Genomic DNA, 27,529 nt, shown 5'->3' with positions numbered 1-27,529 from the left:
GAGCGGCGCATGTTCGGTGTCCCAGCGGCGCGCGGTGGGCATGGCGTCCGGGGAGCAGGCAGTTCCCGGGTCGCGGCGGGCGGCACTCCGTGCGGGGACGCCCGACGCCCTCTGGGCCTCGGTGCCTATCGGGTTTTCCCAGACCCTGTCCCCGGCTGTCGCCTGCGGGTGACCTTTGACAAATTAACGACTTGATCGTCCTCGTCTGTGAAATTAGGGTAAGAACGCCTAGTTCTTAAGACTGTTGCAGAAGGAATGGCATGTGTTATTTCCCTCACAATAAAATCCAAACAACCTACCACAGCCTGCCAGGCCCTGCCTGATCTGGCCGCGGCCTGGCCTCTTCTAGCCCTTGATCTTCAGGCTTCAGCTGCACTGGCCCTCATGCCTGGTGGTGGTGGTGGTTTGTTTTGTTTTGTTTTGTTTTGTTTTGAGACAGGATCTCGCTCTATCGCCCAGGCTGGAGTGCAGTGGCCTGATATCAGCTCACTGCACCCTCAGAATCCCGGGCTCAAGTGATCCTCCCGCTTCAGCCTCCCAAGTAGCTGGGACTACAGGTGCACCCCACCGCACCCAGCTAATTTTATTATTATTTTTTTATTTTGATAGAGACGGGGGTCTCACTAGGTTGTCCAGGCTGGTCTCCAACTCCCGAGCAGAAGAGATTCTCCATCCTAGGCCTCCCAAAGCACTGGGATTACAGGCATGAGCCACCGCACCCAGCTCTCCGTGTCTGTTTTTCACATGCTTCACTCTCCCATTCAAAAGCCTGTGGTTCCTTCTCTTGTTCATCATGGCATCCCCTGTGACCAACACGATGCCTGACACATTGGTGCCTAGATACTTTTTGAGTGAATGAAGGAATAATTTGGGGTGGAATCTGGTGTTGAGTTGCTCCATCTTGTGAAAGTTGCAGATACCAGGACAAAATCACATTGTCAGGTCCAAACAAATTGGAGCCATGAGAACACCAAGGAGAAGGGCTCATGCTTGCATGTCTGAGATAGGGACTGTCTCAAGGACTTTCCAAAATAACCCCACAAGGCCAGGCATGGTGGCTTACACCTGTAATCCCAGCATTTTGGGAGACCAAGGCCAGACAATCACTTGAGGTCAGCAGTTTGAGACGAGCCTAGCCAACATGGTGAAACCCCGTCTCTACTAAAAATACAAAAATTAGCCAGGTGTGATGGCAGGCGCCTGTAATCCCAGCTACTCGGGAGGCTGAGACAGGAGAATTGCTTGAACCTGGGAGGCGGAGGCTGCAGTGAGCTGAGATCGCGCCACTGCACTCCAGCCTGGGCGAGACAGAGCGAGACTCCGTCTCAAAAAAAAAAAAAAAAAAAAGAAAGAAAAAAAGAAAATAACTTCACAAGGCCAGGCATGGTGACTCACACCTGTAATCCCAGCACTTTGGGAGGCCAAGGTGGGAGGATCACTTGAACCCAAGAGTTTGAGACCAGCCTTGGCAACATGGTGAGACCTTGTTTCTACAAAACATGAAAACAAAATTCGCTGGGTATGGTAGAGGCATGCCGAGGAAATTTATGCTTGGGAACTGAGTCAAAACTCCCTTCATTTTTGTTCCCAGAAAGCTGTAATTCCACAACCCTGTGTCATAGCCTCATACATAAGCCAGGTTCCTACAATGGCAAAAGGCATATACCTCCCCAGATGGTCTTCCTCACAAATTGCTTGCCAGGAAATTCCTCATTAGCCTCTAAATCTTTCAGCATAAACATTCCCCCTATAAACCAGCCCTAATCCGAGTTCTGTGAAATCTCATACTGACAATGTTGATTACAAGCTTATCTTCCCAATTATAGAACGAGGAAGAGACCAGGAATCATCCCTCCACCTATCCTGAGACAGATGCATAATTGACTTTTTCCTCCACTCCCTCTTTTCAAATGTTTATTGTATCTTACATAAAACGTAGATTTACCGAACACTAATGAGAACCTCACAAAAAAGTAACCATTTGCAGCAGGGTGCAGTGGCTCATGCCTGTAATCCCAGCACTTTGGGAAGCGAGTAGATCACTTGAGGCCAGGAGTTCAAGACCAGCCTGGCCAACGTGGCAAAACCCCATCTCTACTAAAAATACAAAAATTAGCCTGGTGTGGTGGTGCCCATCTGTAATCTCAGCTACTTGGGAGGCTGAGGCAGGAGAATCACTTGAGCCTAGGAGGTGGAGATTGCAGTGAGCCGAGATGGACCCACTGGACTCCAGCCTGAGCAACAGAGTGAGACTCTGTTTCAAAAAATAAAATAAAATAACCATTTGCTGGACTGGGCGCAGTGGCTCACGCCTGTAATCCCAGCACTTTGGGAGGCCGAGGCAGGCAGATCACAAGATCAGGAGATTGAGACTATCCTGGCTAACACTGTGAAACCCTGTCTCTACTAAAAATACAAAATATTAGCTGGGCGTGGTGGCATGCACCTGTAGTACCAGCTACTTGGGAGGCTGAGGCACAAGAATCGCTTGAACCTGGGAGGCGGAGGTTGCAGTGAGCCGAGATCGTGCCACTGCACTCCAGCCTGGTGACAGAGCGAGACCTTGTCTCAAGAAAAACAAAACAAAACAAAACAAAAAACATTTGCCTCACTGCCTCTCCTTCTTCCTTATTTTCCTCTTGCATGCTTTCTTCCCTTAAATACTGAGTTCCTGGCCAGGCACAGTGGCTCATGCTTGTAGTCTCAGCACTTTGGGAGGCTGAGGTGAGTGAATCACCTGAAGTCAGGAGTTCAAGACCAGCCTGGTCTCGACCAGTAGAGATGGTGAAACCCCGTCTCTACTAAAAATACAAAAATTAGCCAGGCATGATGGTGCATGCCTATAATCCCAGCTACTCGAGAGGCTGAGGGAGGAGAGTCACTTGAACCCGGAAGGCAGAGGTTGCAGTGAGCCGAGATCGTGCCACCACACTCCAGCCTGGGTGACAGAGCAAGACTCTGTCTCATAAAAAACCCCAAAATTCACATCTGGCAAGCCTAGGCTGCTCCACCCCCTTCTTACCCCCAAGCCTAAGCAAGTTGCACACACTGCTCCTCCTGCCGCCCCTGCAAAGAGGGGTACAGACACCTAGAAAGAGCCAGACAGACTCTGGTTCTAGGTGTCTGTATCCCCACCCAAAGTGTAAGCTCCTAGAAAGCAGGTGGAGAACTATGTTATGACCCTGAACAGCCCTGTGTGGTGATAGTTGTAATTTACAGGGGAATTATGCAATCTCTCCGTTTAGGAGCCTGGATGAAGGAAAGTTGAAGGGGCCAGCAACCCTCAATGGAACGGACTTGAGAAATCCTGCAGGAAGAGGGGTCTTCTGGCCAAAGGGAAGTTAAAAACGAATTTATCTTATTCTAGTCCCCAGCGATAAACCAACCAGGTCTGGACAAACGGAGAGGGTTGTCAAAGAAAACTACACAATGCCTTGTTTCTATTTGGAAAAACCAGGTCAGAAAAATGTATCTCTGTGGCGAGATGTTGGCTCACTGCAACTTCCACCTCCTGGGTTCAAGCGATTCTCGTGCCTCAGCCTCCCAAGTAGCTGAGCTATCAGGCTTGCGCCACCACACCTGGCTAATTTTTGTATTTTTAGTAGAGATGAGTTTTCAGCATGTTAGCTAGTCTGTTCTCAGACTCCTGGCCTCAACCGATCCACCTGCCTCGGCCTCCTAAAGTGCTAGGATTACAGGCGTGAGTCACTGTGCCTGGCCAGAAAAACGTATCTCTTTAAAGAATGCTAGGCAGCTTCCAAGGAGCATAGTGCTTCTCAGCTAGATAGAAGGCTAAGATAAAAACAAGATGAGAATTATTCTAGGGTTAGTAAAGTTGATCGTTTGCACCGCTCTCTCACACATTAAAGAACTCCTTTGCCTTGTTTCAAGTGCTTTTGAAACATTGTTCAGATACTTACACAGCTCATAAAACAGAGATTATTGTGGAATTTAAGGATGACTTTGACATTGAATCAGTTGATTGTGTGCGTTTTAGAACTAAGTTTGCTAAACGTTTCTTTTTTTTGTTTTGTGTTTGTTATTGTTGTTTTCGAGACAGAGTCTTGCTCTGTCACCCAGGCTGGAGTGCAGTGTTACAATCACAATTCAGTGCAGCCTCAACCTCCTGAACTGAAGTGACTGTCCCATCTCAGCCTCCCGAGTAGCTGGGACTACAAATGCATGCCACCACACCAGGCTAAATTTTGTATGTTTTGTAGAGATAGAGTTTCGCCATGTTTGTTTGTCTCAAAACAAACAAACAAACCAAAAAAATCTCCCCACCCCAAAAACAAAAACGAACAAAAAGCAAGTGCTCCTTTTGGTATGTGTCAGTGGTTATCTATTCACCTGTCAGTCACTAATTTAACAAATATTTGGGAGTGCCTACCAGGCAGCAGGTACATCACTGAACAAAACAAAGTCCTGACCTCATGGAGCTTATACCCTAGTTGTAGGAAACAGACCATAAACATACTTCAGGATATGTATATATAGAGAGAGATGGAGTATCGCTCTATCGCTCCCAGGCTGGAGTGCAGTGGTGCGATCTCAGCTCACTGCAACCTCCACCTCCCTGTTTCAAGCCGTTCTGCCACCTCAGTCTCCCAAGTAGCTGGGATTACAGGTGCCCGCCACCACTCCCGGCTAATTTTTGTTTTTGTATTTTTAGTAGAGGTGGGGTTTCACCATGTTGGCCAGGCTGGTCTCAAACTCCTGACCTCAGGTGATCTATCTGTCTCGGCCTCCCAAAGTGCTGGGATTACAGGCGTGAGGCACTGTGCCCGGCCAACAAATTGAATTTTTTTTTTTTTTTTTTTTTTTGAGACGGAGTCTCGCTCTGTCACCCAGGCTGGAGTGCAGTGAGCCTGCCTCCCAGGTTCACGCCATTCTCCTGCCTCAGCCTCTCCGAGTAGCTGGGACTACAGGCGCCCACCACCACGCCTGGCTAATTTTTTGTATTTTTAGTCTGACCTCGTGATCCGCCCGCCTCGGCCTCCCAAAGTGCTGGGATTACAAGCGTGAGCCACCGCGCCCGGCCTAACAAATTGAATTTTAAAGATTGAGTTGGCTTTATTAGGGATTCATGAACTGGCAGCACCCAGTCCACAAAACAGAAGGGAAGCCAGGTGTGATGGTGCGTGCCTGTGGTCCCAGCTACTCTGGAGGCTGAGGAGGGATGATTGCTTGAGTCCAGGAGGTCGAGGCTGTAGTGAGGTAGGGTCATGCCACTGCACTCCAGCCTGGGTGACAAAGTGAGACCCTGTCTCTAAAAAAAAAAAAAAAAAAAAGACTTCATATGTTGAAGAAGGCAGAGGAAAGCATGAACATGATGAGGTGCTTTCCTTCTATTGATGGCTGTTGTGATACCTCATTTCTTTAAGCGTGAGCCACCGCGCCCGGCCTATCTTCTTAGTTTAAAAGAATTTAAGGCCGGGTGCAGTGGCTCACACCTGTAATCCCAACACTTTGGGAGGCTGAGGTGGGCGGATCCCTTGAGCGCAGGAGTTTGAGACCAGTCTGGGCAACATGGTGAAACCCCGTCTCTATGAAAAAGTAGCCGGGCATGGTGTCATGCATCTGGGGTTCCAGCTACTCGGGAGGCTGAGGTGGGAGGATCGCTTGACCTTGTGAGGTGGAAGTTGCAGTGAGCCGAAATCACAACACTGCACTCCAGCCTGGGTGACAGAGTAAGACCCCTGTCTCAAAAAAAAAAAAAAAAATTTTAAACAAGAAACACACAGGAGGCCGGGCGCAGTGGCTCACACCTGTAACCCCAGCACTTAGGGAGGCTGAGGCGGCAGATCATTTGAGGTCAGGAGTTCAAGACAAGCCTGACCAACATGGTGAAACCTTGTCTCTACTAAAAATACAAACAAATTAGCTGGGTATGGTGTCGCACGCCTGTAGTCCCAGCTACTTGGGAGGCTGAGGCACAAGAATCGCTTGAACCCGGGAGGCAGAGGTTGCAGTGAGCCAAGATCACACCACTGCACTCCAGCCTGGGTGACAAGAGCGAGACTCCCTCTCAACAACAACAACAGCAACAAAAAAAAAAAAGGAAAAAGAATAAAAGAAACACATGTCAAAGGAAATCCAGCATAGAGTAATTTATTGCAAAAGGAAAATAGTATTTTGAAAGTTAAGTGCAGAGTAGACAGTACACCCTGAGAGAGAGAGAGATAGAGAGAGAGTTAGTTCAGGGAGGGCTGCTCCTAAGGATGAAACGGCAAAGGCTGGCTCTAGAGAGACCCCCTTTTGGGGGGGTCTTACACGATTATTCATAAGGGGGTGGGAGAAGTGTTACTAGTAAGCATGTTCCGGGTGGTCCTCTAGGTGCACATGCGCAGTGGGTGTACAGGCTTGTTCATACATTGCATGTTTCATTAGCATCTTAAATCTCCACCCAGGGGCGTGTTTTTTACTATGATAATGAGCAAAGGGTCAGTTTGAGGACAGGTGAAATCAAAATGCGCATGCTCCCTACAGGGGAAAGTCCCTACTGGAGAGCGCTCAGCTTGAATGAGCTCAATTACAATGCGAATGCTGGGGCTTACTGTGTTGACTGTGCGGTCACCACGGTTGCCGCGTCTCCAGGACACGGTCACTTCCTTGACTACCTATCCCGCCTCGCTTCCACCTGTAGCTTCCTGTTTTGTTTTGTTTTGTTTTGTTTTTTGAGACAGTCTCACTCTGTGGCCAGGCTGGAGTGCAGTGGTGCGATGTCGGCTCACTGCAACCTCCGCCTCCTGGGTTCAAGCGATTCTCCTGTCTCAGCCTCCAGAGTAGCTGGGATTACAGGCGCCTGCCACCACGCCCGGGTAATTTTTTTGTATTTTTAGTCGAGACGGGGTTTCGCCATGTTGGCCAGGCTGGTCTCGAACTCCTGACCTCAGGGGATCCGCCCGCCTCGGCCTCCTAAAGTGCTGGGATTACAGGCGTGAGCCTCTGCGCCCGGCCGGTAAGCTTCCTCTTCTCTGCTCTCATCACCTGTACACGGGTTTTTTCCTCATGTCAACTCTGTGATGGACTGGAATGTTTTCTTCAGATGTGGGTAATTTAAAGGGCGCATTTTTACAAGAAACCAAAAAAACTCGGTTTGTTCGGAGGCAAGTTTTAAATCAGATTCATTTTTTAATATTGATGAATCCTTCAATAATTGTATGTTTACTGCTGCCCTTCGCGAGCAAGCCTGAGAAGCGCGGGCTCGACATCCCCGCGCGCCCCCGCTGCCCGCCCCCAAGGCCGGCGACGCCGGAGCACATGTCCTGAGGTCCAGGACCGTGGTCGGCCGCTTTCGCACCTGCATGGCCAGCAGAGGGCGCAGCCGGCCAGCCCCGCAGCGAAAGATCCCCGAGTGCCGCGTCAGCGATCGGGCTCCTTGCCCTCGCCGCCTGCCAGCCGCCCTGAGTCAGCAAACCACAGAGAGGCGAGGACCTCCCATTTTCCTAGACAGAACAAGTGGGCGTTGGGGGCACGGGTGAGTGGCAAGAGCAACCGACCCGGAAGCGAAACGAGGGGGAACTTCCGTTCTTTGTTCTGTCCCCGGTGTGTGGGTCTGTGACAGGGTCTGACAGGGCCTGGTCCGTGTCCGGCCCCCCAAATCTGTCGTCCCTGCCCCCAGGGTGAGTCCACGCGTCCCCGGGTCTCGCGGTGAGACTGAGGCTGTGGTCGCCGGGGAAGGGGGTGGTGTCTGTGCCGCTGCGGCCCGCAGGGTCCCCCGGCCGGCCCGGAGCAGGGTTCGGGGAGGCGCCCCTCTGTCCCCTGCAGCCCGTCCTCTACTCCGCTTCCCCAGAGATCCCCCTATCCTAGCGGGACCCTGCGTAGAGGTTAGTAGTGGGGCTCCGGTTCTGGTTTTGTGACTTAAACGGCGCCCCAGCTGGAGCGTTTAAAAGTTTCAGCAGAGCGGTAGGGGCGCCTCTCTCTTGAAAGCAGCTAATGACAGCGACCCTAACTTGATACTTCTCCCAGACGTTTTTATTTGATGTTAACACAGTTATTCGCGCCCTTGGCAGGAGAGGAAGTTTATTTTTACGCAGCTGGGTCCAAGGATTAGAGAAGTTCTGCTGAGCGTACGCAGTTAGGACGAGGGCTGGGAGTGGGTGCAGACGCCGATTCCAGGGGTAATCCTGCTGGAGCCCAGTGCATCGAGTGATACACCTGGCTCAGGCTCCGTTTTCAGTTGTATTAGATTCCTGGTTTGATCCCCTCTCCGGAAGTGGGATTGAATCCACATCGGTGTTTACAGAGTGATGAACCTGAAACCGGTGGACGAATTAGAGGAACTGAGCGTATTATTTTCTCCAGAAAAGACATCTGTGGAGAGTGGGCATCATTTGATTATACATGTTTGATGGACAGTCGGGTGGAAGGAGAAGATTCTGTTATTGTAGCTCTTTTTTTAAAAAAATAAATTTTTATTTATTTATTTTTGAGACAGTCTGTCTCTGGAGTGCAGTGGCGCGATCTCGGCTCACTGCAACCTCCGCCTCCCGGTTCAAGCGCTTCTCCTGCTTCAGCCTCCCGATTGGTTGGGACTACAGGCGCCCGCCACCACATCCGGCGAAGTTTTTTGTATTGTTAGTAGAGACGGGGTTCTGCCCTTTTGGCCAGGCTGGTTTCCAACTCCTGGCCTCAAGTGATCCACCCGCCTTGGCCTCCCAAAGTGTTGGGATTACAGGCGTTAGCCACCGCGCCCGGCCTTTTTTTTTTTTTTTTCCTTTTAAAATTTTTATGTGTGTATTAAGGTCTTCCTCTGTTGCCCCCGGCTGGAGTGCAGTGGTGCCATCATGGCTCATTGTAGCCTGGAACTCCTGGGCTCAAGTAATCTTCCCACCTCAACCTCCTAAAGTGCTGGGGTTACAAGCGTGAGCCACTGCACATGGCCAGTCATTGAATTTCTGTGATGCACTAGGTCTCTGTGAGGTGAAGGTCCAAGGAGATAGATTTTCAGCGAATCACCTGAAGACGTCTAATGGCTCAGCTGTGCAATGTGGATCCCCTGCTGAAGTAGTTGGGAGCACAGTGTCTAGCAAGTTAGCTGACAGAACGTTAGAACTTTCTTACCCTGGGTGGAGGTGGACCTGAGAACCTACCATTCCCTTTCATCTCTCCACGGATGCAACGCAAATACTAGTTGTGGTGGTGGTCTTAATTGGTATTTATTAGCATATAATAAGTATTCTCTTTTTTTTTCCTTTTCTCAATGTCTTGATTAGAAATGAAGCTTAGGCTGGACTTGGTGGCTCATGCCTGTAATCCCAGCACTTTGGGAGCCTGAGGTGGGAGAATCACTTGAGGCCAGGAGATTGAGACCAGCCTGAGCAACATAGTGAGGCTGCATTTCTACAAAAAGAATTTTAAAAAACTCAGCCAGATGTGGCAGTGCACACGTTTAATCCCAGCTCCTTGGGAGGCTGAGCTGGGAGGATCACTTGAACTCAGGAGTTTGAGGCTGGAGTGAGCTCAAACTCACTGCACTCCAGCCTGAGCAGCAGAGTCAGACCCTGTCTCACATGGAAAAAAAAAGACGTTTGCATTAATATTTTAAATTCCTTTTCTTCCCCTTAATCACACAGCATCGGCATCAACAAAAGTCAGAATTCCCGGGAACTTGAACAGAGGCTGCTAAATTCCCAGTAATTGCCCCTTTGGCCTTCTAGGGACTGACTTCAAACAAGGAAGGAAAGAATCAGGCAGGTAAAGCTTTCCGTGTTTTGTTCTCACTGCCAGGCCATCTATCTCGGTCCCCACGGGCAGCACCAGGGAGTGAGGCTGGCAACAGAGCAGGGGAAGGGCCCCGCCTGGACCTGAGGCCATGGGGGCACAATGGAGAGTTTTCTTTCTGTGAGAAACTCTGTTTACTGATGTGGACACTGGGTGCTTGTTCTCAACAATATGCCTTTGAGTTCCAGCTTCCCTTAACCCAGCTGTGAGAGGGAGCGTTGCCTTCTTCTCTGGAGTCAGACCTTTGACCTGCCTTTCTAGGAGTTTGTACTGAAAGCTGACTTGTTGAGGGCATCAGCTCATAAATAGCTCCGGAGATTGTAAAGGTGGTTGATAAGAGGATATGATGGTTGGCTCTGAGACACCGTTGAAGGGATCCTGCTGGGAGGGCAATGGTGGCAAGAAGGTGTGTCACCTTGATTGCCAGTGGCCTGGCTTATGCCTGAGTCAGTGCTTTCCACTGTGTAAGGGCTCTGGTATTGGACATTCTATATCCCCTGCTACCTGAAGACCAGAGTTGTCCAAACTTGCAACTGACTTTCAAATAGGACCCCTCTTCCTTTGTTCTTTTTTCTTTTATTCTCTCATTCTCTTATCTATTCCTCTTCCTTTGATGCCTTATGTGAGTGTAACAGTCTGTAATTATGAAGCACATACTTTTTGCATTCCTGATTTTTTTTACTCCTTGCAGTTGTGAGTGGCAATAGAGTTAGCACTCAGCAAACATTTGCTATGTGAGCAAATGAGTAAAGAGATAATGAGAGGTAGATGAAATCCAGGGTTTTTTTGTTTGTTTGTTTGTTTTGTTTGGTTTGAGACAGCGTCTCACTGTTGCCCAGGCTGGAGTACAATGGCGCGATCTTGGGTCACTGCCACCTCTGCCTCCCGGGTTCAAGCGATTCTCCTGCCTCAGCCTCCCAAGTAGCTGGGATTACAGGCGCATGTAACACCATGCCCAGCTAATTTTTGTATTTTTTCTTTTCTTTTTCTTTCTTTCTTTCCTTTTTTTTTTTTTTTTTTTGAGGCAGAATCTCTCTTTATTGCCCAGACTGGAGTGCAGTGGCGTGATCTTGGCTCACTACAACCTCCACCTCCTGGGATCAAGTGATTCTCCTGCCTCAGCTTCCCGAGTAGCTGGGATTACAGGCACACACCACCATGCCCAGCTAATTTTTTGTATTTTTAGTAGAGACAGGGTTTCATCATCCTGGCCAGGCTGGTCTCAAACTCCTGACCTCGTGATTTGCCTGCCTTGGCCTCCCAAAGTGCTGGGATTACAGGCATGAGCCACCATGCCCAGCCTGGGAGTAGTCTTTTTATGCCAGTGAATGTATATACCCGCTCCTGCATTTTGTTATAAATATTACTGAAAGTGATGGGGGCAGCCAAAGGTGGGATATTGTTGAGGAACTTGGGCCTTTTTTGTGATCCTTGTGATAGTCTCATTTCAGGAAGTATATTTATCAGAATCTATGACTAGTCTGAGGCTGGGCATGGTTTCTCACGCCTGTAATCCTAGCACTTGGGGAGGCTGGGGTGGGTGGATCACCTGAGATCAGGAGTTCGAGACCAGCCTGGCCGACACGGTGAAATCCCATCTCTACTAAAAATACAAAAATTAGCCAGGCGTGGTGGTGCATGCCTGTAATCCCAGCTACTTGGGAAGCTGAGGCAGGAGAATCACTTGAACCCGGGAGGCAGAGGTGGCAGTGAGACAACATTGCGCCATTGCACTCCAGCCTGGGTGACAAGAGTGAAATTCCGTCTTAAAAAAAAATAAAAAAAATTAATATCGGGCGCGGTGGCTCACGCCTGTAATCCCAGCTCTCAGGGAGGCAACAGGCAGGAGGACAGCTTGAGCCCAGGAGTTGGAGACCTGCCTGGGCAGTATAGCGAGACCCTGTTCTCCACAAAAAGGAAAAAATAAATTAAAAAATAAAAGACTAGTCCCAGTTGCCACATTTCTTCTCACTGTTCCTGGGCACTCACTGAAATACTAGCTCCCATCTTTCTGTATTCAGGAGGTTTTTTTGAATTATCTTTGAACCTTGAACTTTTGCTTCTGCAGTGCTTCCTCATTCTCTTTTAAAACCCGCTTCCCGCTGAGTCTGCACCCAGGAGACCAGAGAGCACCTTGCCCTTCCATGGAAACTCAGGCCGATCTCGTATCTCAGGAACCTCAGGCCCTGCTTGACAGTGGTGAGGAATAAGGACTCATTCATTCTATTACTCAGTCATTCCACAATCATCCATTGAAATCACTCATTTACCAGGTACTAGGCTAACTACTAGAATCCAGACGTGAATAAGACACACTCTTCGCCATTCAGTAACTCACAGCCTAGTGGGGAAGCTGACCGAACAGTAATCAATGACAGCTTGATAAGTTTGATAATTGAGGCAGATTTTTTTTTTTTTTTTTTGAGATGGAGTCTTGCTCTGTTGCTCAGGCTAGAGTGCAGTGGCACAATCTCGGCTCACTGCAACCTCCGCCTCCTGGGTTCAAGTGATTCTCCTGCCTCAGCCTCCCATGTAGCTGGGACTACAGGTGCCCGCCACCACGCCTGGCTAATTTTTGTAGAGACGGGGTTTTGCCATGTTGGTCAGGCTGGTCTTAAACTCCTGACCTCAGTGCCCACCTTGGCCTCCCAAAGTGTTGAAATTACAGGTGTGACCCACCGCACCTGGCCACTGAGGCAGTTTTGAGGGGTTGTGAGTACTTCACGCGAGATTAATTAAACTGTGTCAATCATTCCATTTTTTGGACATTCTGTGCAGCCGACTTCATAGGCATAGTTTGTGCTTTTTAGGAGCATGCTTTTAGAAAAAGCGCTTTGGAATCATTTTATGGGTCATAGACAAAAAGATAGAGTGAATAGGAAGCCACTAAGATATATTTTGCGGCCGAGCGCGGTGGCTCACTCCTGTAATCCTAGCATTTAGGGAGGCCAAGGCAGGCAGATCACAAGGTCAGGAAATTGAGACCATCCTGGCCAACACAGTGAAACCCCATCTCTACTAAAAATACAAAAAATTAGCCGGGCATAGTGGCACGTACCTGTAGTCCCAGCTACTCCAGAGGCTGAGGCAGGAGAATTGCTTGAACCCGGGAGGTGGAGGTTGCAGTGAGTCGAGATCACGCCACTGCACTCCAGCCTGGGTGACAGAGTGAGATGCCATCTCAAAAAAAAAAAAAAAAGAATTTCAGAAAAAGGTAAGAGATCCAACACAGAAACAGGGAACATTTTTAGTGTACAGATTTGATCTGGGGTGGAGAAAAAGGAGCTGTGGGCATTGTGTTTCCACTCGGCTGGGGTGAAGCTGCTGGTTTTTCTCTGGTCTAAGAACTTCATGCTGGGTGCAGTGGCACACGCCTGTAGTCCCAGCTATTTGGGAGGCTGAGGCGGGAGGATCACTTGAGCCCAGGAGTTTGAGACCAGCCTGGGCAACATAGCAAAACCCACCTCAAAAAAAAAAAAAATAGAACTTCGTGCAAGAGCAGGATCATATGTTTCTGGCCAAGCTTGGGTGAATGGACGAGAATGCAGTAATCACTAAGATAGGACTGGGCGGTTTCATTGAGAGAAGAGTGACTGGAGAGAAGAGGGGACCTGGGGCAGACTGGAGACCAAGAATGACCAGGCCTGTGGCCATCTGCTCAGGAAGGATGGACCTGCTCTGAGTTTGCCTTTGTTGGACACACTTCAGCTAGCTGCAGAGGAAGCAAACTTAGAAATGTGAGAGAGAGGGTCTTGTGTTGTCCCAGGACCCTGGGAGCTTTCTGTGGGTTGGGAAGTCAGCAGGTTGGGAGGTCAGAGCAGATGGACTCATTCCTGGGCCCTTTTATTGCCCTTCAGCTCTTCCTTCAAAAGTTCCTGCCTTTTCCAACAAGGACAGCCTGGGGGATGAGATGTTGGCGGCTGCACTCCTAAAGGCCAAGTCCCAGGTGAGCTGTGGTTCCCTTCATCCTTTTCCTTTCCATTTGCTGTACAATGACATCCCATTCACAGCCTTAAACCCTGATCTCCTCCATCAGGCCCATGGTTCTGTCCTGCTGAATCATGGACCCTCACCTTCCATCTTGGACTCCTGTCTCTCTTTCTCCACCCAGTCCTCCTTTCCTCCCTTCCCGAATGTGCATTTTTCACCCCATCCTCAGTGATTTTTTTGGTGCCGCCATTCACATTCCTCACCCTGAAATTGCATGCCAGCACGTGTTGTTTCAGGAGCTGGTAACCTTTGAGGATGTAGCTGTATACTTCATCCGGAAGGAGTGGAAGCGTTTGGAACCTGCTCAGAGGGACCTCTATAGAGATGTGATGCTGGAGAATTACGGGAACGTGTTCTCACTGGGTAAGGAGTTATGCCTTGTCAACAAAACTCGCTGGTGTTTCTTTGCTTCTTTGTTTGCTAGTAACAATCTACTCACTGAAAAGAGCTGACTGTTTCAGCAGATTTTTTTTTTTGAGGTGCAGTGGCACAATCTTTGCTCAGTGCAACATCCACCTCCCAGATTCAAGCGTTCCCAGGTTCTCACCTCTGCCTCCCAAGTAGCTGGGACTACAGGCACGCACCACGACACCGGGCTAATTTTTGTATTTTTTTTGTTTTGTTTTGTTTTGTTTTAGTAGAGACGGGGTTTCACCATGTTGGCCAGGCTGGTCTCAAACTCCTGACCTCAAGTGATCCACCTGTCTTGCCTTCCCAAAGTGCTGGGATTATAGGCATGAGCCACCGCACCTGGCCTAGGTAAGGATTGACTTAGTCTTAGAAAACTGTAAGAACAATAATCTTAACTCATTTATATAGCAGTTTGCAACTTATAAAGAGTTCTCATATATATTCTTTCATTTAATCTTCACAGTAACACATTAATTGAGGCAGCTAGTATTATTCCTTATTTTACAGGTAAGGAAAGTGAAAGTAGTCCAGGCGAGGTGGCTCACACCTGTAATCCCAACACTTTGAGAGGCCGAGGCAGGAGGATCATTTGAGGTCAAGAATTCAAGACCAGCTTGGGCAAAATGGCAAGACTCTGTCTCTACCAAATATCCAAAAAATTAGCCAGGCATGGTGGCACATGCCTGTAGTCCCAGCTACTTGGGAGGCTGAGGTTGGAGGATCACTTGAGCCTGGGAAGCCGAGGTTGCAGTGAGCCGAGATGACACCACTGCAGTCCAGCCTGGGTGACACAGAGAGACCCTGTCTCAAAAAATAAGTAAATAAAGTGGAGGTGAGAGTAGAAGTCTCAATGTCTTGTGCATGCATGGTCATCAGTTACGCTGATGAGTGGCAAAACTTGGGGCCCAGTCTTTAACTCCAAATCTGGTACCCTTTTTTTTTTTCTGAGATGGAGTTTCGCTCTTGTTGCCAGGCTGGAGTGCAATGGCGTGATCTCGGCTCACCGCAACCTCCGCGTCCTGTGTTCAAGTGATTCTCCTGCCACAGCCTCCTGAGTAGCTGTGATGATAGGCGTGTGTCACCACACCCAGCTAATTTTGTATTTTTAGTAGAGACGGAGTTTTTCCATGTTGGTTAGGCTGGTCTCGAACTCCTGACCTCAGGTGATCCGCCCACCTCAGCCTCCCAAAGTGCTGAGATTACAGGTGTGAGCCACTGCGCCTGGCCAAATATGGTACTTTTTCCATGTTATTCTCAGGACTTAATATATAATCAAGAGACTTTTCCGAAGGATTATCCCTGAACACATGAGGTGCTGCTCTTTGCCCACGTCTCTGTCCTCTCCTTCTCTGCTCCTCTTCTCTAACCTATAGGGACCTGTTGCTTTGTTCAGGACCTAGTGCCCCTGCTGCTCTGTAGAAACTTAGAAAGGTTAAGAAATTAGGCCAGGCGAGGTGGCTCATGCCTGTAGTCCCAGCACTTTGGGAGACTGAGGCAGGCAGATACTGAGGTCAGGAGTTTGAGACCAGCCTGGCCAACATGTTGAAACACTGTCTGTACTAAAAATACAAAAAAATTAGCTGCGGGTGGTGGCATGTGCCTATAATCCCAGCTACTTGGGAGGCTGAGGCAGGAGAATTGCTTGAACCTGGGAGGTGGAGGTTGCAGTAAGCCAAGAACACGCCACTGCACTCCATCCTGGGCGATATAGTGAGACCCTGTCTCAAAAACAACAACAAAAAAAAGATTAAGAAATTAGTTTCTTGGCCGGGCGTGGTGGCTCACGCTTGTAATCCCAGCACTTTGGGAGGCTGAGGCGGGCGGATCACGAGGTCAGGAGATAGAGACCATGGTGAAACCCCGTCTCTACTAAAAATACAAAAAATTAGCCGGGCGTGGTGGCGGGCGCCTGTAGTCCCAGCTACTCGGAGAGGCTGAGGCAGGAGAATGGCGTGAACCCGGGAGGCGGAGCTTGCAGTGAGCCGAGATCGCGCCACTGCACTCCAGCCTGGGCGACAGAGCGAGACTCCATCTCAAAAAAAAAAAAAAAAAAGAAATTAGTTTCTTAACCTTTAGGATGTAGAATTCCTTGTCTCTCACCCCACTCTTAGTGGGCATTTTCCCGAGCAGAGCCAGGTGGCCTTCCTAACTCTCATTTGAGACCTCCCTGTACATTTCCCTTCTGTCCCCGGCAGATGTGGGGTCTGGAATTGAGCTCTGGGACTCTCAGGGTGAGCAGATAAACCTCATTGTCCCATGTCTCTCCCCATGAGCAGAATTCCCATTTCTGAATCCTGCCGCCATCTCTCTGCTAGAATGAGAGGAAGAGCCAAGGGGCCTGGGTTTAAAGGGAACTGAGAGCAGAGAGGTCCTAAGAGGTACCTGTTCAGGTGAAGGAGAAATAGCTGTTCCCGTCAACACACATTACCCTGTCTTTACTTTTTAAAATATCAATTAAGCTAAAAACGCAAACTCTCTGGACCCTTTACATTTATCCTTTGTGGCCAGAGTTGCCTTTAGAAACTCCAAAGGAGTGAAAACAGAGACGTCAGACACTGAGATTCTTTGCATAGCCTCACGTGCGAGCATAGCCTTTTATGCATAGGGCCCAGAGGTGGACTCAGCTGTCTTGCCGTTTCCATGGGCTTGGCATTTGTGGCATGACGACAGCCATGACTGCTCTTCTTTTGGGGCCGTGGCGGCCACTAGCATCCTCCCCCTTGCTCGTTCTCGTGCTGCTGCTCTCTCTCCTCAACGCTTACCCCCTTTTCTCACCAACTGTCCTGTACTTGCTCTCCCTTCTTGCAGTCACTGTGTCCCCAGTTATATCCACTGCCCTGACCTCTCTAAAGGCTTTGTCACTTCATTAAGCAATATGACCTTCCTGTTCTAATGTTGGTTCCCTGCCTCTCTGCCTGATCTGTCCTCCCCTCCACACACACTCAGCTTTCTCTCCACTTCCAGCTCTGTTCTCCTTGGTTTTGCTCTGCTCTGTCCCTTCCCTGTCTCCTTAGCCTGGTTGTCTCATTTTGCCTTAGCTGCACACATGTGGGGCAGGCCTCTTTGTAGGCATGTGCTTTTGGCACTGTAAGTATTCGTTACGATGATCCTGTCCTGTGATTTTCACTCTTTCTTCCCCAAGAAACAAGTGACATTTGCATTTTTTATTGTGTCAGATCGTGAGACCAGAACTGAAAATGATCAAGAAATTTCTGAAGACACAAGATCACATGGGGTCCTACTGGGAAGATTTCAAAAGGATATTTCTCAGGGTCTCAAGTTTAAAGAAGCCTATGAACGAGAAGTCAGTCTGAAGAGGCCACTGGGGAACTCCCCTGGAGAAAGACTGAACAGGAAAATGCCAGATTTTGGTCAAGTGACAGTTGAGGAGAAGCTAACCCCCATGGAAGAGAGAAGCGAGAAATATAATGATTTTGGGAACAGCTTCACTGTGAATTCCAACCTTATCTCACATCAGAGACTCCCTGTGGGAGACAGACCCCATAAGTGTGATGAATGTAGCAAGAGCTTTAATCGAACTTCAGACCTTATTCAACATCAGAGAATCCACACTGGGGAAAAGCCCTATGAATGTAATGAGTGTGGGAAGGCCTTCAGCCAGAGCTCACACCTTATTCAGCATCAGAGAATCCACACTGGGGAAAAACCTTATGAATGTAGTGATTGTGGGAAAACCTTCAGCTGTAGCTCTGCCCTCATTCTGCATCGGAGGATCCACACCGGGGAGAAACCCTATGAATGTAATGAGTGTGGGAAGACCTTCAGCTGGAGCTCCACTCTCACCCACCATCAGAGAATCCACACTGGTGAGAAACCCTACGCCTGCAATGAATGTGGGAAGGCCTTCAGCAGGAGCTCAACCCTTATTCACCATCAGAGAATCCACACTGGAGAAAAACCCTATGAATGTAATGAGTGTGGGAAAGCCTTCAGCCAGAGCTCACACCTCTATCAGCACCAGAGAATCCACACTGGAGAGAAGCCCTACGAATGTATGGAATGCGGAGGAAAGTTTACCTACAGTTCAGGCCTTATTCAGCATCAAAGAATCCACACCGGGGAGAACCCCTATGAATGTAGTGAGTGTGGGAAAGCCTTCAGGTACAGCTCGGCTCTTGTTCGCCATCAGAGAATTCACACTGGGGAGAAGCCTTTGAATGGGATGGGCATGAGCAAAAGCTCCCTCAGAGTTACAACCGAGTTAAATATCAGAGAGTCCACGTGAAAGAGCCACACACCCATTTTCCTCACTTCCCCTGAGTCTCAAGAGCTCTTGCCTTACCCTATAAATCTCAACAGTTTAGGATGTGTCCCTTCCAACTCAGACCTTTCATTTTAGAGAATGGGGCAGATGGGGCAAATTGTTGAATTTTCCCAGAAATTGCACCAGCCTTAGAAAGCGACAAGGCAAGCAGATGGCATGCTGGGAATAGAAAGCAGCTCTGGGACCAGTTGCCCCATTTAGGAAAGGAGTTTGCACTAAACTTTTTCTCACAGCAGAGGAACTTTTCCAAGGTGGGGATGGAAGCACAGTTGGGACAGAATTCGATGGATTCCTTTAGTTGGAGTCTGCATAGTCAGCACAGACGGCAGTGGAAAGGTCGCTCTGGGTCCTGTTATTTGCTAGGGAGGGTAAAGGGAGACTATTTCAAAGCCACTGTTCCTAGTCCAGCTTTAAATTTCGATAAGAAACATGCTGTTTTGTTTCATGATTTCATTAATCATAGAAATTTGGCATTGAGGGATTATTTTATTGAGGGTAGAAGAGATTCCAGAATCATCTTCTGTGATGATGGTGTCCTTTAGGGCTCTTGGAGCAGCCAGACCATGTTTCCAACAGAAACCTGGTGATATTGCCAGCAGACCCCCTGCCCTCCCCAGTTGTCCTGGGGCTGAATGGGCAAATCTATCCAAACAGCTAGTAACCGGCTGTGAGGGAGAGGGTCAGAAGCACTTAGCGTTGGCCTCTGATTCCTGTCCTCTCTCGTCCTCTTCCCACTCCAATGATGAAAATGATTTTCTCTAAATGCCTGGGTAAGGATGCTTTCAAGGAGCTCACTTGGCCTGCCTGCCCTGCCCTCTGACACCCAGCCCCAGGAGCCAGACCACTCCTGTCTCCGCCTCTGACTCTTCAGCAGCTGAAGATTAATGCAGATAAAGAGCAAAGCCCAAAAGGGAGAGAAAAAAAAAAAAAAGCGAAGCTCAGAGGAGGCAGGCTGTGCCTGAGCCTGGTGGCAGTGCTTGTTGCTGGGTGAAGATGGCACTCTCCGAGTTTTCCCAACCGATGGGATGACTTTCCATTGTGTTTTCCCAACCCTGCTCATCCTGTAGCATAAATGAAGTGCACTATTAAACAGAATAGTTTTTCAGAAGAGATTGAGTGTGGTTTTGTGCAACGTTTGGACGATACGTTTCAGTTAAAACATGTTGGCTGGGTGCAGTGGCTCACGCCTGTAATCCCAGCACTCTGGGAGGCCAGGGTGGGCAGATCACCTGAGGTCTGGAGTTCTAGACCATCCTGACCAACATGGAGAAACCCCGTCTCTAGTAAAAACACAAAATTAGCCGGGTATGGTGGCACATGCCCATAATCCCAGCTACTCAGGAGGCTGAGCCAGGAGAACTACTTGAACCCGGGAGGTGCAGGCTGTGGTGAGCCAAGATTGCGCCATTGAACTCCAGCCTGGACAAGAAAAGCGAAACTCCATCAAAAAAAAAAAAAAAAAAAAAAAGACATGTTGGTTACTATAAATGGAATCTGAAAGTTGACTTAATTTTTTTTTTTTTTTTTTTGAGACAGTCTCGCACTGTTGCCCAGGCTGGAATGCAGTGGCACCATCTTGGCTCACTGCTACCTCTGCCTCCTGGGTTCAAGCAATTCTTGTGCCTCAGTCTCTGGAGTAGCTGAGACTACAGGTGTGCACCACCACGCCCCAGCCAATTTTTATATTTTTAGTAGAAATGGGGTTTCACCATGTTGCCCAGGCTGGTCTTGAACTGAGCTCTAGCAATCTGCCGGCCTCAGCCTCCCAAAGTGCTGGGATTATAGGCGTGAGCCACCATGCCTAGCCCTAAAATTTCTTTATAGGCTAGGTGCAGTGGCTCATGCTTATAATCCCAACCCTTAGGGAGGCCAAGGCAGTAGAATCTCTTCAGACCAGCCTAGACAACGTGGCAAGACCCTATCTCTACAACAAAATTAAAAAAAAAAATTACGGCTGAGCGCAGTGGCTCATGCTTGTAATCCTAGCACTTTGGGAGGCCAAGGTGGGCAGATCACAAGGTCAGGAGTTCGAGACCAGCCTGACCAACATGGTGAAACGCTGTCTCTCCTAAAAAAAAAGAAAAATCAGCCAGGTGTGGTGGCACGTGCCTGTAATCCCAGCTACTCAGGAGACTGAGGGATGAGAATCGCTTAAATGTGGGTGGCAGTGGTTGTGGTGAACCAAGATTGCACCATTGTACTCCAGCTTGGGCAACAGAGTGAGACTCCATCTCAAAAAAAAAAAAAAAATTAGCTGGGTGTAGTGGTGCGTACTAGTGGCCCCAGCTACTCGGGAGGCTGAGGTGAGAGGACTGCTTGAGCCTAGGAAGTTGAGGCTGCAGTGAGCCCCTGTGATTGTACCACCTCACGATGACAGAGCAAGACAGTCTCAAAAATGAAATAAAATTATAGATTGCCATTTTTTTTTTTTTTTCTTTTTGAGACGGAGTCTCACTTTTGCCCAGGCTGGAGTGCAGTGGACCAATCTTGGCTCACTGCAACCTCAGCCTCCCTAGTAGCTGAGATTATAGGCGCCTATGACCACGCCCAGCTAATTTTTGTATTTTCAGTAGGTAACAGGGTTTCACCATGTTGGCCAGGCTGGTCTTGAACTCCTGACGTCATGATCTGCCTGCCTCTGCCTCCGAAAGTGCTGGGATTACAGGTGTGTGCCAATACACCCAGCCTATGCAAATACAGTTTAAATCTGTGTTCTCATGGCTGTAATCCCAGCACTTGGGAGGCCAAGGCGGGCGGATCACGAGGTCAGGAGTTTGAGACCAGCCTGGCCAACATGGTAAAACCCTGTCTCTACTAAAAATAGAAAAATTAGCCAGGCGTGGTGGCACATGCCTGTAATCCCAGCTACTCGGGAGGCTGAGGCAGGAGAATCACTTGAACCCAGGAGGCAGAGGTTGCAGTGAGCTGAGATCATGCCACTGCACTCCAGCCTGGGTGACAGAGCGAGACTGTCTCGAAGAAAAAAAAAATCTGCCCATGTCCTGATGGCTCTCCCAAGCCTCAGTCGTGGGTCTCCAGTGGACTGCAGAGCAGTTACACCTGGACTTTCTACAGTTTCATAGTATGTTTCAAACCAGATCCCACTTTCCCATTTATTGCCCCCTCTTAAAAATTCTGTAAACCTGTCAGGATCAAAATTTTGTAAGTTTTCTTTGATTATACTCCTCATCCTCCTCCATCTAACCAGCATCAAGCCTGGGCAGGTTCAGTAAAGATGGAGTGGAATGATGCTGTTTTCAGAGTTGAGATTGTAGAGGAGATGGGATTTGCAAGTGATGGTAGCAGTGGCTGATACATGGCATATACTCTGTGTCAGTGTTGCCTGGCTCTTTTCCAAGTGGTTTTCATGTATTAATCAGCTGGGTGCAGTGGCTCACGTGTGTAATCTCATCACTCTGGGAAGCTGAGGCAGGAGGATCGCTTGAACTCAGGAGTTCAAGCCCAGCCTGGGCAACATAGTGAGACCCAGTCTCTACAAAAAACAAAAATTAGCTGGGCGTGGTGCCACACATCTGTAGTCCCAGCTACTCAGGAAGCTGAGATGGGAGGACTGCTTGAGCCCAGGAGTTGGAAACTAGCCTAGGCAATATAATGAGACCCCTGTCTCTATGAAAAGAAGAAAACAATCCAATACTTGGTGAGGAATGATGGCCTACAGTAAATGAGGTAGAGCTGCTGAAATGATGAGCAGAGAAAGGGTGTCAGCAGACTCAGTGTGTGTTAAAATGAATTTCTTACACGAGACCTGAGAATCAAACATCTATGTTATCTCAGAGGGCCCAAATAGCTTTCCGTTCACTCAGACAATAAACGATGAACTGAGGGGAGCACTGGGATTGTTCAGTGACAGCTGCTTCAGCAGGGTTAATAGTAGGAGATTCTGCTACAGAACAGAGTTCCCTGTCGTTAATGGGATGACTGGTCAGCAGAGGCCAGGCGGCAGCACTGAGCTATCACAGGTAAAGTGGACATAATTACCATGGTGGGCAACAAGGCCAGAGTGGCAGCTAGGGTGACTTTTTTTTGAGATGGAGTCTCGATGCTGTCACCCAGGCTTGAGTGCAATGGCACAATCTTGGCTCACTGCAATCTCTGCCTCCCAGGTTCAAGCAATTCTCCTGCCTTAGCCTCCTGAGTAGCTGGGACTACAGGCGCCCACCACCACACCCGGCTAATTTTTGCATTTTTAGTAGAGACATTGTCTCACCATGTTGGCCAGGCTGGTCTCAAACTCCTGATTTCAGGTGATCCACCTGCCTCAGCCTCCCAGAGTGTTGGTATTACAGGCATGAGCCACCACACCCAGCCTTATTTTTGTTTAAATAAACTATGAATTTAAAAAAAAATAGAGATGGGCTCTATGTTGCCCAGGCTGGTCTCGAACTCCTGGGCTCAAACGATCCTTCTGCATCAGCCTCCCGAAGTGCTGGGATTACAGGCATGAGCCACTGTGCCCAGCCCACTAGGGTGTCTTGACCCACAGGGATCTGTGGCGTTGACCAATAACCCTTGGTGTTCTCAGCAAAAACTTTCAGCCAACAGGGTAAGGCTTTGATTCGTATAAACAAAAAATCCTGAGTTAATGAGAAGGCTGATACCAGCTGTGACAATGGGAAATTGCAATCCTTCCGCTGCTTTCCAGATCTGAGCCAGTTCTGAGATCCAGAATCCATCAACTTAAGGGGAGTTTGGGTTTCTTTGAAGACCTTCCAACTGTACCCTAAGTATACGCAATAAATATTTCCCCAAAGGACCTGTGGCTGTTCGCTAGAGTAACGTACTAGGAAAACAGAATGCCCAGGCCTTTTGATACAGATCTAATATGACATGGATCTAAAACTTACCATTGCCCTCCAGGCAGAGGTCAGCTGATAAATGGAGCCCTGGCCCAAATCCATCTCAGTGGGCCCAGTGGGAACAGACTCACCCTATGGCCACTTCCCTGAGAAGATAATTGGGATATGTTTAGCAGGGGGACAGATGCCCAGCACGTTGGTTACTTAACCTGTAGCATAGGTCATAGGAAGAAGGCTCAAGTGGGAACTCCTGCACACCCTGCCCTTCCCCAGCCAATCAAAGTGGCAAGAAAGAAACAATACTACACCCTGAATGGTGATTATTGCTGCCCTCAAAGATGCAAAAGACACTCCTTCTGTATGTATGGCTTCTGTAAAAAACCAACGAGTCGTGGCTGATAATGGTTGTCTGCCACAAACCCATCCACGACAGCTGTGCCAGGACAGTTCAACATGGCCCCTGGCTCTTGGTATGCAGCTATTATCTAGTGAAAGCATTCGCTTTATTTTTTTTTGAGACGGAGTCTCGTTCTGTCACCCAGGCTGGAGTGCAGTGGCGCAATGTCGGCTCACTGCAACCTCTGCCTCCCGGGTTCAAGCGATTCTCCCACCTCAGCCTCCCGAGTAGCTTGGACTACAGGCACCCGCCACCATGCCCAGCTAACTGTATCTTTAGTAGAGACAGTGTTTTGCCATTTTGGCCAGGCTGGTCTCGAACTCCTGACCTCAGGTGATTGACCGCCTCAGCCTTCCAAAGCTGGGATTACAGGCGTAAGCCACCATGCTTGACCCCCAAATCCAAATTTTCTAAAAGCTAAACCAGTAGGAATAGTTTTCTCCATCTGTAAGTATTCAGTAACCAACACATCATTTGTTGTAATAATAGTCCTGAGGCATTACAAGATGTTATAAGTTTATTCTCAATCTCATTCAATTGTGTTCAATGTGGCTCAATTCTTTACAAATTAAAATTCTTGAATATATGTTAAAAATTGAACAGTCTTAATGTTTCTTCCTTAACTAGACTGGATACACGTCAGTTTAACTACGCAAAAGGTAATGCTGGCATGGCTTACTGGCACCCTAAGTGTGGGGAAGGGACTCTGCTCCAGTGAACTGGAGAGTGTGGAACCCCCTGACACCTTCTGAGGACCTCCTGCTTGCCGTGTTGCTGTGGAGCTCGCACTCCTCAGGCATCCCCTGATGTTGAGTGATACGAACTCTATCACTGGAATCGATGCTGCTGCAATGACAAGACTTCTTCCTGGTGTTCAGATTCTAAAGTTTAAAACGATGACAACAACAGGAGCACTTGAAAGTTATGATGCTTCTCCCTCTCCAGTGTGGACTCGCTGATGTTTGGAAAGATTGGACTTGCTACAGAAGGTCTTTCCACAGTGATGACACCAGTAGGGCTTTTCCCCGGTGTGGATTCTGTGGTGTTTATTGAAGTTGGAGCTGTGGTTGAAGGCTTTCCCACACTCCTTACACTTATATGGCTTCTCTCCAGTGTGGAGTCTCTGGTGGGAGCTGAGGCCCGCGTGCTGACTGAAGCTCTTCCCACATTCGTTACACTGGTAAGGCTTCTCCCCAGTGTGGATCCGATAGTGACGAATGAGGCTGCCTTTCCCGCTAAAAGCCTTGCCACAATCTTTGCACTGATATGGCGCCTCTTCTGTGTGCATTCTCTGATGTTTAAGAAGGTCTGAGCTCTGCCCAAAAGCTTTTCCACACTTACAGTCATAGGGCCGGTCCACCAAGTGTGTTCTGTAGTGGAGGGTGAGGTTTGAGCTGTGGCTGAAAGCTTTCCCACACTTGGTGCACACGTAAGGTTTCTCCCCAGTGTGTGTTCTCCTGTGTTTGGTGAGATTTGAGCTATTACTAAAGGCTTTGCCACATTCAGCACATATGTAACGTCTCTCTCCTGGGGTAGGTTTAGTAGGAAGTGATTCTCTACCTTTCTTGGAGCCTGACTCTTGAAGAGGGGGTTTTGTTCCTTTTTCATCTTCAAGGTTTGCGCACTGCCTCTCTAACCTGGCCTCAGGTTTATTGGCGATAATCACAGAAATTATATCCCCTTTGAGCCCCTCTGCTTCAGAACCTTTCCGCTCATCTGCTGATTCCTGGTGCTGGGTACTCAATCTGCAATCTGAAACAATAAGCAGATTAAGGATACTTCAGTTGTTTCTTGTTCTGAGGAAGAAACTGTTACCAGAGAAACAGAACCATCAGGTGAGACTGATGGATTCTGAAGGTTGACTAAATAGAGCTCATGATAGCGCATAGATACAAGTAAATCAGCATCCAATCTACTTTACAATACTGCACTTCTTTTTTTTTGAGACAGAGTCGCACGGTCAGCAGGCTGGAATGCAGGTGACCTCAGCTCACTGCAACCTCCAACTCCCTGATTCAAGCGATTCTCCTGCCTCAGCCTCCAGAGTAGCTGGAATTACAGGCACGTGCCACCACACCCAGCTATTTTTTGTTTTTTTGTTTTTTTTTTTTTTAGTAGAGATGGGGTTTCAACATGTTAGCCAGGATAGTCTTGATCTGACTTCGTGATCCAACTGCCTCAGCCTCCCAGAGTGCTGGGATTACAGGCGTGAGCCACCAGGCCCGGCCTCCACACTGCACTTTCACACAAGCCCCCACCCGAAGCTATTAAGATGTGAAGAGAACATGGCTTTTTCCGCCAGAAAAACAGCTTCACATACAGAAGGCAAAATGCAGCATATGAGAGTGGTAGCTGGGCACAGCGGCTCACGCCTGTAATCCCAGCACTTTGGGAGCTGAGGTGGGAGGATGGCTTGAGACTGGGAGTTCAAGACCAGCTTGGGCAACATAGGGAGACCCTATTTCTACAAACAGTTAAAATAAAAAAATTAGGCGGGCATGGTGTGCCCCTGTGGTCCCAGTTACTTGGGAGACTGAGGTAAGAGGATCACTTAAGCCTGGAAGGTCAATGCTGCAGTGAGCCATGATTGTGCTGGCCTGGGCAACAGAGTAAGACCTTATCTTTAAAAAAATATTTATTTTATTTATTTTTAGACAGAGTCTCATTCTGTTGCCCAGGCTGGAGTGCAGTGGTATTATCTTGGCTCACCGCAGCCTCCGCTCCTGGGTTCCAGTGATTCTCCTGACTCAGCCTCCTGAATAGCTGGGACTAGAAGCACCTGGCACCACACCCAGCTAATTTTTGTATTTTTAATAGAGATGGGGTTTCACCATGTTGGCTAGGCTGGTCTCAAACTCCTGACATCAGGTGATCCACCTGCTGGGATTACAGGCGTGAGCCACCCCACCCAGCTTTTTTTTTGAGATGGAGTTTTGCTCCTGTTGTCCAGGCTGGAGTGCAATGGTTCAATCTCGGCTCACTGCAACCTCCGCCTCCCAGGTTCAAGCGATTCTCCTGCCTCAACCTCCCGAGTAGCTGAGATTAGAGGCATGTGCCACCATGCCCGGCTTATTTTGTATTTTTAGTAGAGACAGGGTTTCTCCATGTTCTAGACCACAGGCTGGTCTAGAACTCTTGACCTCAGGTGATCTGCCCACCTCAGCCTCCCAAAGTGCTGGGATTACAGGCGTGAACCACCACGCCCAGCCCTTTTTTTTAAACAAACAAAAGAACAGCTGAGCCTCATGCAGATTAAAAACAAGGGAGAATGATTGCTGCAGGGCCAGAGTTCAGGAAAATGACAAGGACAATTAAGGATGAGGCTGAGTGGTAAACTCACAAAAACCCATGTTCCCACAGCAGTTGAACATAAAAGCAATCAGAGGGCATTCTGACCATTTACAATCATTCCAGCCCCAGATCCGTATCAATCAGAATGAAAGCACATGATCTCCAGGAGGGCTTAACGCTCATCATTTGACTTACACTGGCTACATCTTCTATTGAAATCATCTATTGAAATCAGATGGAACCGTTTATCTTTTTAGAACACCTCACCAGGCAGTCACACCTCTTCAAAGTCCACCTGGCCATCGACATCAGGGAAAAGGGGAGTAAGAGAAATTCGCTCTGAAAAATGGGCCCCCTTTGAGAACTGTTAGTCCTCTGAGGGTATGGAAGGAAGCCTGTCAGCAAGCTACCTTTCTCCAACGCCCTTTCCCCTTCCCTAGGAACTGCCCAGACAGCTTCTCTCTCTCTGCCCAGCTGTCTATCTCCTTCCTTTGCTGACAGTGACTATCAGCTGCTTCCAGGCTCACCCTCTCCTCACCATCTGCTAGGGGTCAGAGCTTCAGCAGTTAAAGTCCTTTACACTCTTCATAATTAGCAATCACTTGCCTACAC

General features: G+C 48.6%; 2 protein-coding genes across 19 annotated transcripts in view; one reads left to right on the top strand and one right to left on the bottom strand.

Annotated features, from left to right (window-relative positions):
* Window positions 1-35: 35 nt before the first annotated feature.
* On the top strand, window positions 36-24,378 carry ZNF3 (zinc finger protein 3). 12 transcript variants are annotated; one of them, XM_058443244.1, is made up of 8 exons: window positions 36-218; window positions 3,246-3,457; window positions 7,192-7,480; window positions 9,579-9,699; window positions 11,795-11,925; window positions 13,584-13,672; window positions 13,953-14,079; window positions 17,304-19,816. In XM_058443244.1, exons 5-8 carry the CDS (start codon window positions 11,871-11,873, stop codon window positions 18,371-18,373), a joined length of 1,341 nt encoding a protein of 446 aa, XP_058299227.1. In that variant the 5' UTR covers window positions 36-218; window positions 3,246-3,457; window positions 7,192-7,480; window positions 9,579-9,699; window positions 11,795-11,870; the 3' UTR covers window positions 18,374-19,816. The 12 variants fall into 12 exon arrangements, with proteins under 12 accessions (XP_058299227.1, XP_058299239.1, XP_058299253.1 ...); XM_058443256.1 differs by lacking the exon at window positions 7,192-7,480; XM_058443270.1 differs by lacking the exons at window positions 3,246-3,457; window positions 7,192-7,480.
* The window catches only part of ZSCAN21 (zinc finger and SCAN domain containing 21), a 16,710-nt gene continuing 13,306 nt past the window's right edge, over window positions 24,126-27,529 (bottom strand). For 3 of the 7 annotated variants that reach the window (XM_032756017.1, XM_058443223.1, XM_058443225.1), the window contains one exon: window positions 24,126-25,378. In XM_032756017.1, coding sequence (XP_032611908.1) covers window positions 24,549-25,378 — 830 coding nt within the window. In that variant the 3' untranslated portion in view covers window positions 24,126-24,548. The remainder of the gene's footprint in view (window positions 25,379-27,529) is intronic. The other 4 variants (XM_032756019.2, XM_058443221.1, XM_058443231.1 and 1 more) reach the window with 2 other exon arrangements.

The sequence above is a fragment of the Hylobates moloch genome, unplaced genomic scaffold (assembly GCF_009828535.3).
Source record: "Hylobates moloch isolate HMO894 unplaced genomic scaffold, HMol_V3 SCAFFOLD_1, whole genome shotgun sequence".
Taxonomy (NCBI): Eukaryota; Metazoa; Chordata; class Mammalia; order Primates; family Hylobatidae; genus Hylobates; species Hylobates moloch.
Note: the sequence above shows the minus strand (reverse complement) of the source record. Positions and strands in the feature narration are given on the sequence as shown.

What these genes read in the sequence shown, in the direction of transcription:
- ZNF3 (XM_058443235.1), top strand. Translation starts at nt 13,788, where the DNA reads ATGGACCCTCACCTTCCATCTTGGACTCCTGTCTCTCTTTCTCCACCC. An exon ending in CGGGAACGTGTTCTCACTGG is followed by an intron (nt 14,080 to 17,303) that starts GTAAGGAGTTAT and finishes TTATTGTGTCAG; the next exon opens with ATCGTGAGACCAGAACTGAA.